The sequence below is a fragment of the Vulpes lagopus genome, chromosome 3, assembly GCF_018345385.1.
Source record: "Vulpes lagopus strain Blue_001 chromosome 3, ASM1834538v1, whole genome shotgun sequence".
NCBI lineage: Eukaryota > Metazoa > Chordata > Mammalia > Carnivora > Canidae > Vulpes > Vulpes lagopus.
The window spans coordinates 119793967-119806330 of record NC_054826.1 but is presented as its reverse complement, the minus strand read 5'-3'; the positions used below and the strand labels follow the sequence as shown (position 1 = coordinate 119806330).

Below are 12364 nucleotides of genomic sequence, written 5' to 3'. Positions count from 1 at the left end.
TCTGGGCACATCTATTACCTGCAACCAAGCAAAGCACGTTTACCAATATCTCTTTGAAGCTGCAAGGGAGAGAGAACCCCCGAAGTTTGTTTCAACTACGAATACTCAATGGAGGTGAACAAAACCCCATTTTTCTACCCACTGCACACGTGGAACATTACTGCTTGCCTCCTCACCAAGGGTCCTGGGATTAGTGTTGCGTTGTAGTAAATTCAGTCAGTTTCTGAGGGCTTGTTTGTTCATTTCAGACCTTGGGTCCTCGAACTTTCATTTCCCCATTGGGTAGAATATTCAACGTCTTGTCCTACCAGTGGGTCTTTGGGGTTGCTGGTTGAGGTTGAAGAGGCTCTTTTGCAGCGCTGCTCCGATCTGAGACGATTGGTCTGGGAGCTGGACTCCCAGGGGGTAATGTTACTTTTGGAGAGTCAGGATACTTGGTGCCCCACCCCCCCAGCCTGTATTGTGTGTGGTCTCCACCCCCACTCATGGGGGTCGTGTGCCACTCAGGGCTCATGGTTTTCTTTATGCAACCACTGGGTGGTCCTGCTCTGTGCCAGCACCATGCTAGGCTCCTGGGAGATCCAGAGGTGGCACCTCCCCCCTGCAGTTTTGCATGTAAGGAGGGGACAAGGGACACCAACAGCTCTCTCTGCTACCCCTACCCCCACCCTGCCCATTCTTCTTTTAGCAGCCGGAGTGATTTCTTAGAATATAAGTCAGGTTGCATCATTCTCCTCCAAACCCTTTCAGTGCGCACTGAGGATAAAATCCAGAATCCTCACTGTGGCCGCCCTGTACGCCCCAGGCCCCAGCTCGCTGCACAGCCTAATCTTCTCCCATTTCTCCTTAGCTCCATGCCCCTGGGCACACCAGCCTGCTTCCACTTCCAGGTTTTCTCCTCCTGCCTCCTGCACCCTGTGTGCATCCTTGGGGGGGAGCGGGGGGCAGCCCACATGGTGCTGGCTTATAAAGGGCTCCTCTGCCCCCTCTCTAGGCGGGCCAGGCCTCATGTTCACACTGCCATACACCTCTTACGTCCCCAGCACCCTGACCTCAGCTTGTAACCGTGTGTTTGTATAATCACTTGGTAATTCCTCTCCCCCTGCTGGTCTTTGAGGTCTGTGAGGACAGGCCCTTGTCTGTCTGGTTCCAGTATGACTCTGGCCCTGGCTAGAGTCAGGCCCACAGTGGGGGGCTCAGGAATCCTTTGCAGAGTGGGTGAAGAGTGAGTGGGTGGACCAGGCACGTGGGGATGGGGCATGCCAAAGGGAGTGGACATCTGGCAGTTGGAAAAATGATATCCAGGTGGGGACACAGTGTAGACAAAGGAATGGGGCAGGGAGTCCAAGGACCTGTAGAGGGAGGGGTATGTAGCTCAGATCAGCTGTGCAGAGAGATCATGAAGTGGGTAAGGGCTCAGCTCTGCCCCTGGGCAGAGTGAGGTTCAGACTCTCATGTGCTGGCGGTCTGTGACAGGTCCCTGAAATCCTCCCTGGCCCTCTCCACATCTATAAAATTAAACTAATAGTAGTGAACCTCACAGGGTGCCTTGTGGATGAGTGGCTCAGACTGAGAGGTAGCTCTGTACCTTGGAGTGTCAGACCCCCTGCAGCATCACTGCTCCAGGTGGTAGGTTACTGGGGGAGATCACAGATCACCTGGGCTGAGGAGGCATGGTATCTGGAATGCTGGTAGGCCGTGCTGGCCATTGCTCCTGCTGTGGATTTCCGCGGTGCATGTCAGAGTCCCTGTTTTCGCTTCAGGGAGAGGAATCCAACAGCCATGAGTTGGATTAGCAGGGGTGAAACAGAACTGTGGGGACCCCCTGCAGGAGACTTGTAGAAGGCATGGAGCCTTAGCACTATGGTGGCAGTGGATGAGGAGTGGCCAGGAATGAAGTGGAACCAGCAGGTCTGGGGTACCCTTAAGTGCCATGATGGGGGCAGGGGTGCTACACTCTGAAAGGCCATGGTCCAGCGGAGAGGGCGGCAGAAGAGGCTGGTGTGCATGGTCATGGTCAGGTGGTGGGCCCTGCAGGGTATTCCAGTAGAGCTTTCAGGCAGACAGTGAGCCCTGTGGGACGAGGATTCAGGCTTGAGGTCCCAGCCAAAGGTGCGTACTCTGGAGCTGTCCTCTTCATGAAGGGGGAGCTGTAGCTGGCACCTTGTTGGGTTTGCCGAGGGGGACAGAGACCTCTGAGCTGCAATCCAGAGACACCTTCACAAAAACATCAGAGAAAAAGACAATGCCTGGGGTGGGGGCAATGATGAAGGTGATGGTGGGAGCTGTGGTAGGCGGGCTGGGTTCTAGAGTGAGCTGCACTAGCAGCCACTCAGTGACTATTCTCACCAAAGAAGACGTGTATTAAAATAGGAGTTTGATCATACATACGGTTGGTGTTATTAAAATGCCCATATGGTAGTCACCGGTGTTATCCCTTTCATAGTTGAGGACACCATGTCGCAAAGATGCTAGGTGACTCGCCGATGTAAAATTGGAGGCCAAGCCTGCAACCTTAAATGAACCACAATGGTAGGGAGGGAAGCTGAGGGGTAGACATTTGCTGTTTCCCCTTCAAACTTCTTAAAAAAATTCCAGGAGTGAGTGGAATAGCTTAATGGGGACAGCAGGGTGGAAGAAACAGTGAAAAATAATTTTCTCATTAGGATCCCCTGAGTACAACGCCATAAGAGCTGGGGAGCCTCAAGCAGGAAGAGAGTCAGGCAGAAATGGAATGACAGGGAGGCGGCTGTGGGGCTGAGGGCAGTGAGGGGTGTTCCCTTCCACCTGTGTGCCCCATCCTCCATCTGGGCCTGGCTCTGCAGTGAGCGAAGCCAGGAGTTTCTCCAAAGGGCACGTGCCACCATGGCTGGTCCCAGTCTTTGTGTCCCTGGCCAGCCTGAGGGTCATGCATTGGCACTTTTTTCTGGAAAGCGACTCGAACAGCAGCTAATACATTTATGAAAATCTTCAGTGCCTCTGGAGATTATCTGTGGCTTCACTTCTTCCGAATGCCTTTCCCACACCCCCCTTCTCTGAGCAGGGAGGTGGCTTTCTAGAAAGCAGCAGGGCACTTGGTTTTGATGCAGGCAGGCGCTGTCAGTGATTAGGCTGTGCTGCCCCCTTGTGTCTGTCAGAAGCCCCTGCAGCGAGAGCGTTTTTATCTAACAGCTGATTAGTATTCCCTGATCCTGAGGCTGGCTCTGAATGTGGACTTCATGCATAATTCCAGGTGGCTCAAGGTCAAAAAGGTTAAGTGGGAGGATGGGGCCTCCCATCAGTGATTGGTCCCAAATCTGAGATTATGGCCCAAAGAATGAAACAAGTAGCAGATTAAAATCCGGTGAGCAGGTGAGGAAACATTTGTAAGTGGACTGATTTAGCAGAGCCAGTGTCTGCACTGTGTCCTTGCCTCATGGAGAAAATGAAATGAAAACAGACAGCTGACTTTCTCTCTGCAATTGCTCTCTGTGCACAGATGCCCCCCTCGGAAGCCTGGAGAACGGGACAGGACCAGAGGACCACATTCTCCCGGAGCCCAGCCCCCGGTACAGGTTAGTATTCGGAAGCCAAATTGCTTTTGAGATTGAGTTGTCCTGTTCACAACTGTGCTTTTTATTCTCTTTTAAAGGTAGGAGCACACCTTTCGGGATTCAAGGTCAAGGCCTTAGTTCACACTAATGTTCAGGTGTAGCTTGCATCATATAATGTGAAGTTGCCAAGGGTGTCAGAGCATGAAAGACAGTGTTTATCAAACTTCATTTGCATACCACCTTTACTTTTATGGGGTGGGGGTCATACCTGGGTGCTGCCTCTAGTGTTATGCCTGATTTTAGCATTCAGTCACAGTAACGCACAATTTTTAAAAAATATTTTATTTATTCATGAGAGAGAGAGAGAGAGAAAGAGGCAGAGAGGCAGAGAGAGGCAGAGACACAGGCAGAGGGAGAAGCAGGCTCCATGCAGGGAACCCAACGTGGGACTTGATCCTGGGACCACGGGATCATGCCCTGGGCTCAAGGTGGTGCTAAACCGCTGAGCCCCCCGGGCTGCCCTAACGCATGATTTTATTTTATTTTATTTTTTTTATAATAAATTTATTTTTTATTGGTGTTCAATTTGTCAACATACAGAATAACACCAGTGCTCATCCCGTCAAGTGTCCCCCTCAGTGCCCGTCACCCATTCACCCCCAACTCCCCACCCTCCTCCCCTTCCACCACCCCTAGTTCGTTTCCCAGAGTTAGGAGTCTTTATGTTCTGTCTCCCTTTCTGATATTTCCCACATACTTCTCCCTTCCCTTATATTCCCTTTCACTATTATTTATATTCCCCAAATGAATGAGAACATATAATGTTTGTCCTTCTCCGATTGACTTACTTCACTCAGCATAATACCCTCCAGTTCCATCCACGTTGAAGCAAATGGTGGGTATTTGTCATTTCTAATGGCTGAGTAATATTCCATTGTATACATAAACCACATCTTCTTCATTCATCTTTCGATGGACACCGAGGCTCCTTCCACAGTTTGGCTATTGTGGACATTTAATGCACGATTTTAATATTGGATACTGTTGGAGCCACTTAGTTCTCCTCTATTTGAGATGTGCTTAGTCTGGCACATGGCAGTAAGCCCCGTATTGTTTTCTGATTTTCAAGTGAAAGTATCTCAAAGGGAAACTGAGTTGCTCAAAGTCATTGCATGTTGGGTGACAGAGCTAGGATGGACACTGAAGTCTCTTGGGTACTGCCAGGATCTTCGGTGCTTTTCCAGTTGTTTTCTTCTGTCTTCATGTTTTTAATTTGGTGCAAACTTCAGTGAGTGGGGATAGATCCCATCTGCATTTTCAGCCTTAGCTCCAGGATGGGAGTCACTTTTTACCTCAAAGTATGCTTGATGTTATGCTCTCTTCCTGAGTCTATAGGACCTTGCTGTCCGATGGTGACACCACCTGTAGGTCCCTGTACAGGGAGTACACTGTCAGGGAGGATTGGTGTCACCAGCTCCATCCAGGATGCAGAGCCCTTTATGCTTTATTTTATTTTATTTTTTATTTCATTTATTTTTTATTATTTTATTTATTTATATATTTTATTTTTTAAGGGTTTTATTTGTTCATGAGAAACACACAGAGAGAGGCAGAGACACAGGCAGAAGGAGAAGGAGGCTCCCTTCGGGGAGCCCAATGCAGGGACTTGATCCCAGGACTCCGGGATCACGACCTGAGCCAAAGGCAGACGCTCAACCACTGAGCCACCCTGGGTGCTATGTTTGCTGATTGTGTTAGAAAAATACTAGGTATTGATTTCGAGGACACAAATAACCTCAGTGAGAAGGCAAATTTGTGAATAGGGAATCTGCAATCTGCATATGATGAGGGTTGCCTGTGATTTCGAAGGGCTGCCTCCCCGGCTTCTGGTGGGTACACCTGAGTACACTCAGCACCTGCTAGTTTTTTGAATGATGAGGTTGTGTATTTCCAGTGGCCGAGTCTAACTTCCTTCTGTCTGCCTTCTCCCAGTGTGGAAGCCAGTCCTCCCAGCCAGGGAAGCCCTCTGAGCAGCCTGTTACCTTCTGCCTCCGTGCCAGAGTCGATGACAATTAGTAAGTACTTTCTGCATGTCCTCCACCAATACTGGTGACTTTTGGGGCTGCATATCAGTGGAGTGGCTTTGTGCTTGCTGTTGCACTGTGGACTTCATGAAATGTGGGGTAAAACCAGGCATGTGTGTACCTGGTCATGGAATTGAAGTGTGTGTGCGGTTCTAAGCTTCCTGAGCTGTGGTGAATAACGTGGTGCTTGGACGTGTGCATGCTGTAAAGGACACGCTGCAGAGATGGAACAGCACTGAGTTAGAGGGAAACTTCTGTTGTTCAAGGTTTAGGGATTTGCCTCCTGTAAGGTCGTCAGCTACAGAGGAACTGTGCTAGTTGGATTTCCTTTAGCCTTGGAGGAATCATTTTTGGAAGCAAGAAGAGTGTCTCTCTCGAAGAATGAAGATTGTTGAAGATTAGGTTCAGATAGTTTCTGATCTTTCTACTGAGAAAAAGTATTAGAGATATAACAAGATTAGGTTCATGTGGCTTTATATAATAAAGAATAAACTAACTGTACCTTCAGAGGTAGAAGTTCATCTCTTTTTCCAGAGCAGACAGGCTGAGGCTGGTATGTGGCTCCATGTTCTTCAGAGACTGGGTCTCCTTCCATTTTGCCTCATGGCCCAAAACAGCTGTTTTAGCTCAAGCCATCCCATTCTCCTCCCAGACAGCAGAAGGGGGAGGGAGTAAAGGAGAGATGTTTTCCATTTCCACAGGTAGGATTCAGAGTCTGAACTTGCAGAGGGTAAGAAATTACAACTTTTTTCTCTGCGACTGGTTTCTCTGCCTGAAATTTACATTTCCCTCAATTATGAAAGTAGCAGCAAACCCTAGAAACCACAGCAGTGTCAGCAAAATGGGTAACTTTGTCACTGATGGAAGTCCATAGACACCCTCGAGAACCCCAACATGAGAAAAATCTCAGAATGTTGTTTCTGCTGGAAAACAGCTTTTAATGTAATATTAAAGAATTTTATGCATTAGGTCACTTTTTTTTTTTTTTTACATTTTGATAATTCACTTTCAATATATTCAGTTTCCTTTGTAGTCTTGTGTGTCTTATGTATCTTAAACTATGTTTCTGAGAAGAGGCCCAGGGGCTTCACCAGGCTGTAGAGTGGGTCCGTGGTACTAAACAGGTGACCCCCTGCCACAGCTCTAAGGCTCTGTCCTAGAAGGCACACTCAGTATCCCATTGGCCCTGCCACAGTCCCACAGCCTCTGCTGGCTGCTAAGGGAGGCAGTGACCCTACTGCCCTATTAGGGTGTTCATTGATAGGGGAGGAAAAACAGATTTTGGGAGACAGCTGGCATTCTCCTGAGTCGGGGATGAAGGAGGAAATGGGCAGACTCTGTAAGGGAGGCACCGTGGGAAGGACCAGTCTTACTCTGTGTAATGAAAGTGTGCAGTTCATTATGGTGCTCCTTAGGTGGAGTCAGCCAAGTGGATACCTGTAGGTCTGTACATGGGGCTCACAGGCCAGGAGAACCCTGAAGTCGCTGGCTCTCAAAGCTCAGTTATTTATTTACTGCCGTACCAGTACTTAACCTGTAATTTTTTTCTTTTTAAACTGGTGCACTTAAGAAAACCTAAATGCCTTTACTTAAGAAGGGAGCTTTGCATGAGTACAGTGAGTGGAGAACCGCTGTTAGTTGCCTGAAATAGCAGGTAACTGAAAATAAAGACACTGGAAAGGAACCGATGTTAAGTCGGCCTGGATGTCACTGCCTGGCCCAGCTTCTGTCTGGGACCCCTTCCCATTTTTGTGAGGAGAGGCCAGTGAGTGAGCAGCAGCAGGAGGGTGGTGGGGATGTCTTTGTCCTGGAAGAAACCAGAGGGGGTGAGAAGGGACAGACGGCCTCTTGTCTGAGTCTCTGCTCCTTTACTCCTTATCTTTCTGCATCTGCAAAGCTCTCTGTCCGTGTGGGTTACATCTTGTATAGAGGGCTGAGGCTTTATTCTGGCTCTGAGGTATGTCTCAGAGAACACTGGTGCCTGCCTTACATTTGTCTTGGAAAGAACAGCAACCTCGAGATTGTGGGCAGGAACACCAGGCCTTGCCGCTTGTCAGAGCACAGGCATCTTCGTGCGCCCCAGCGGGTACCCGGCATTATGCTTCCAGGCAGTTCCCTGCTTCCTGGGGTGAGGTCCCTTCCTGACAGGTGACCACAGTCTGCTTTGTCGGCACCTCTGTGGGTCTCCCTGGGCCACTTTCTGCCAGAGGAAGCAGCCGGCCCTACTTGTGCGTTGACACCACGGTCATCTGTTATCATGCCGATGGCTGAGATTTTGGTTCTTTTTCTTGTCTTATACGATCTTCCAAAAATGTCAACCTAGTTTTCTTATTTGGTATCTTTGGCAAGTAGGGACCTATGCACGGTATAACTTGAATCTCTGAGCAGATGTGTCATCACACCCACAGCTTGACTCTTGATACTTTATTTTTTAATTTTTTTAAAAGATTTTTAAAATTTATCCATGAGAGGCACAGAGAGAGAAAGAGAGAGAGGCAGAGCCATAGGCAGAGGGAGAAGCAGGCTCTCCGTGGAAGGAGCCCGATGTGGGACCCCATCCCGGGACTCCATGATCACACCCTGAGCTGAAGGCAGACGCTCAGCAGCTGAGCCACTCAGGGATCCTGACTCTTGATACTTTATATCGATGTCCTTTGTGTGTTGGGGCATGATGCTGTGCTTTTGGGGCAGAGGGTGGTGGCTCCCTGTTTGCTGAAGTGGCTGCAAATTTCAGTGAGCCTTCTGGACACACACACTTGTATATGTTCTGGATGAGAGCTCAGGATTCTTTAGAAATTTTGAGTAGAAGGTGGTTTTGATATGTGTCCCCCTCATCCTGCCTGTGCCACTGTGACATCCGAGAAAAATAAGAAGAGCGAGCCTGTCTGGGTGCCTGGGGCATCAGCTGGGGTGGCCTTGACAAAGTGCCACAGGCTGAGTGGCCCAAACAGCAGATCTCTTTTTTGCAGTTTAGGAGGCTGGGGGTCCAGGTGACTGCAGTGTTGGTCCCTGGTGAGGCCGCTGCCCTTGGCTTGCAGATGGCCTTTTCTGGCTGCCTCTGCATTCCTGGTGTCTCTTCCTCTGCTTATAAGGACCCCAGCCCTACTGACTTAGGGCCCCACCCGTAGGACCTCATTTGACCTTAATTACCTTCTTAAAGGTCCTACCTCCAAATATGGTCCCACTGGAGGTTAGGGCTTCACATAGGAATTTTGGCTGGGGTGGGGAGGACTCATTCAGTCCCAGGGAGTCCCAAGAATAGTGTCCTGAGAGCTGTCCAGATTAAGAATTCCATCCCAGCACGTGAAGCACAGGGGATTCTACTCAGGAGATGCTTGACTCTCAAAGACCCTGAGGAGCCTGGCAGAGGGGCCCCAACTCTTCTCTGTGATGCAGGCAACATTCTCTCACATCCTGCCAAGTGGCTTCCCTGGCTTCATGTAATCATGGATATCGGTGGCTGCCTCGGCACAGTGGTGCATTTCATCCTCAGTGATTGGGGATGACTGACAAGTCCCTGCCAAGCAGCCTTCCCCTTCTGGATGCCTCTGAAGTGGCAAAGGGTTTTATCCTGGACCTTTTGGGTGTATGTTCTTGTTATGAGGTGCCCAAGAGAGGACCGTGTGGCCAGGCCCACATTCCTGCTTTTCCTACAAGGCCCTTTGGTACTTAAGAACCCACAGAGCCTGTTAGCAAGAATTAATTATTTAGCGAAGTGGTAAAGACGGTTGGAGCACATCAGAACACTCCTACTTCTGCCTCCAGGCACCTCCCTTTCCGGCAGGTGAGTGTTTGTGTTTGGGGTGTGCAGGGCAGGACGACAGCAGTCCACTTGTTGTTTTGGTGGGTGATGTGTTGTCCCACCCAGGAGGGCTCGCCCTGAGGCCAGGCTGCCTTGTTCCCCAGGTCCCCCTGCCCTGGGTGGTCTTGAACCTCTCAAGGCCTGTTTCCATATCCAAACACAGGGATGCCACAAACACCCATCATTTGCCTAGAAGAGTATGTGGGTCAGAGCTGAGTGTCAGTAAATAGCAGCTATGACCAATCTGCTTATTTGCATTCTGCTTTCTTAGCATTATTTTCTAGCATTTTCCTCTCTACATCTTCCAGGTCATGCTGCTGAATGACTGTGTAATATTCCAATTTAGATTATTTGAGCCAGGGGAGGAGGGCACACCAGCCAGGTTTGTTTGTGATTTTTGCTTTTGCACTGAGTCTCTTCACTCATTGTAAAAAAAAAGAAACCGAGAAGTGCCAGGCTTGGAGTAAATTATTTTTGTCTGCTGTGTGTTTCTTTGTGGTAAATTCTTGGACTATGGGGCGGGTGGGCCAAAGGTGAGTCCCGTGTTCATGGGCTTGTTATCAGTAGCCATTTTGTGTTTGGAGTGAACATGTTGCCAGCGGGGGGACAGCTGCTAGTTTCTTTCCCCCTCCACCGACCGACCGTAATTGCTGACATTTTAATGCATCTGCCATTTTCAGAGCTGGAGAACTGGCCCTTAGAGGCTGGGTGGCCATGCGTTCCCTGGAGGGGCAGTCCCCCTCCAGTCCTTTGTCTGACATTTGTGACCCCTGCCCCACTGCACGTGTTGTTTGTGTAGATCCTTTCTTTATTTTGGGGTCTCTGGTCCTCCCATTGGCCCTTCTGCCTGATGTGGAGCTGAAATGGGGATGGGGGCCCAGAGTGCTATTTGCCGCTCCTGGCACTGGCCGCGTGGCTTGGGGAGGAGGCCAAGGGGACAGGCCGGCAGGACTCTCACCTCCCTGTGCTCCTGCTTATTAGCCTGTATATCAGGGAGCCAGAAGGCAAAGGCGGCCCTGAGGACTTGCCAGGACAGAGGGGAGGACAGACGGCCATGACATGAACAGACTCATGAACTTCCCGTGTGTCTCAAGTGCTAGGAGGGTGAGCACAGGGGGGCTGTTTTAGGTGGTGCTATTGAGCGCAGTCGGGCTCAGGTAGCTGCGGAGCTGAGGCCTTCGGAGTGAGGGGGACTGTGTAGTTTTGGTGGTGGGTGGTGACGGTGGCAGTGGGGCTGGGCAGAGGGGCGAGCTGAGCTGAGGGTGCTCTCAGTCGGATTTTATTTTTATTTTATTTTATTTTATTTTATTTTATTTTATTTTATTTTATTTCATTTTATTTCATTTTATTTTATTTTAAAGATTTTATTTATTTATTCATGAGAGACACACAGAGGCAGAGACATAGGCAGAGAGAGAAGCAGGCTCCATGCAGGGAGCCCAATGTGGGACTCGATCTCAGGACTCCAGGATCAGGCCCTGGGCCAAAGGCAGACACTTAACCTCTGAGCCACCCAGGCATCCCTCTCAGTCGGATTTTATCCCTAGGGCAGTGAGAAGCCAGTAGGGAGGTCTCAAGCCGGAATCATGAGACCCTTCTCACTTGCTCTTGCAAATGGCAGTTGTGCAGTGCATCTGCTACCTGAAGCATCGTCAGGAGCCGGGGGTCCCTGATTGCCCTTGCTTGCTCAGGGTCCTTGAAGGCCTTCCCTGAGTGGGACCTCCTGCGTTGACGAGGGTGTCCTCACTGTTTCAAGCTTCCAGTGGCCCCCAGTCAATGTCCTGAGTACTGGGCACTGACACCCTTAACGCTGGAGCACGCTAAGTGCTGCAAGAGCGCGGGGGGGCTAGGGGGATGCTGGCGACCTGGAGCCACCATCCTGGGGTCCAGCCCAGCCCAAGTGCTTCCTGGGGAGATTTCCCTTTCTCTTTCTTCTCTTCCTTCTCTTCACCCCCACCCCCAAACTCTCTTTCCTCATATGTGAAGTGAAGAGACTGACGCTGGCTTCTCAGGGCCGTTCTGAGAGATGAACGCACTCTCGGGAGGCCTGAGTGCTGAAGTGGGCCTCATGAGGGATGGGAGCCCTGGCGAGTGCCTGTAAGCTTCCACATGTGCTGAGCGCTGAGCGCTGCTGTTCTGAGTTCCTCAGAGTTCGGTCCTTGCCCAACAAGGCTCGGGGGGATAATGAAGTCACTGTTGTGTCCTCTCCTGGTATTTAGGTGTCAGGTGGTGGCATTGTCTTAGGGATGTCAGTTCTTTCTGAAACGACTTCTTGAAATCCCCTGGGGGGTCAGTTTGGAGCCCATTCAGTAGCCCCAGGGGTTCAAGCTCCAAACCCTAGTTAGAGCCCAAACTCCTAGGACTGCGGAGCCTGGCCCCTGACATTTCCATCCTGGTCTTTCCAGGTGCTCTTGGCCAGTCACTTCTTATAGCAGATCTGCCAGTGAGTTCTTCCCTCCCCTGACCACTCGTCCAGAGAGCTCGCCTGCACTGCCCACTCTCCCTCCATGGCTGCCGATCCCAGGTTTTCGAAGCCCTCCTGACCTGGGCATACTGTTGCTGTGTCCCCACCGGTCTGTGAGCTCCCTGAACACAAGTGCTTTGCCTGCTCCTTCACTGCCTGCACCCCAGTACCTTAAGGCCTCCTGCCGTGGCATTGTGACTCAAGAAACCTTTGTTTAGGGGGTGAAGGAATGAACTGATGTTGATGCGAGTTCTAACAAGCCTGAAAACTTCCAAGTGCTCTGCAGGAATGACCCGAGGGTCAGTTCCCGGGTCACTGGTGGGTCTCCAGCTTGGTTTGCAGCACAAGCCCAGGAGTGTGGGTTACACGGGGTTGGGGGGAGTGAGTGATTTTCCACCCGTCCCGCATGGGACAGGAGGCCACTGGTGCTCGCAGAAGGAGCACTAGCTTGGGGATCAGAAAAAGTTGGTGCTTAAACCGG

The 12364-nt window shown here is 50.4% G+C and overlaps 1 protein-coding gene across 3 annotated transcripts in view; it reads left to right on the top strand.

Moving 5' to 3' along the window:
- The window catches only part of SNX29 (sorting nexin 29), a 535216-nt gene that overhangs the window by 83079 nt on the left and 439773 nt on the right, over positions 1-12364 (top strand). For all 3 annotated transcript variants that reach the window (XM_041748281.1, XM_041748280.1, XM_041748282.1), the window contains exons 10-11: positions 3479-3554; positions 5526-5608. In XM_041748281.1, coding sequence (XP_041604215.1) covers positions 3479-3554; positions 5526-5608 — 159 coding nt within the window. The remainder of the gene's footprint in view (positions 1-3478; positions 3555-5525; positions 5609-12364) is intronic.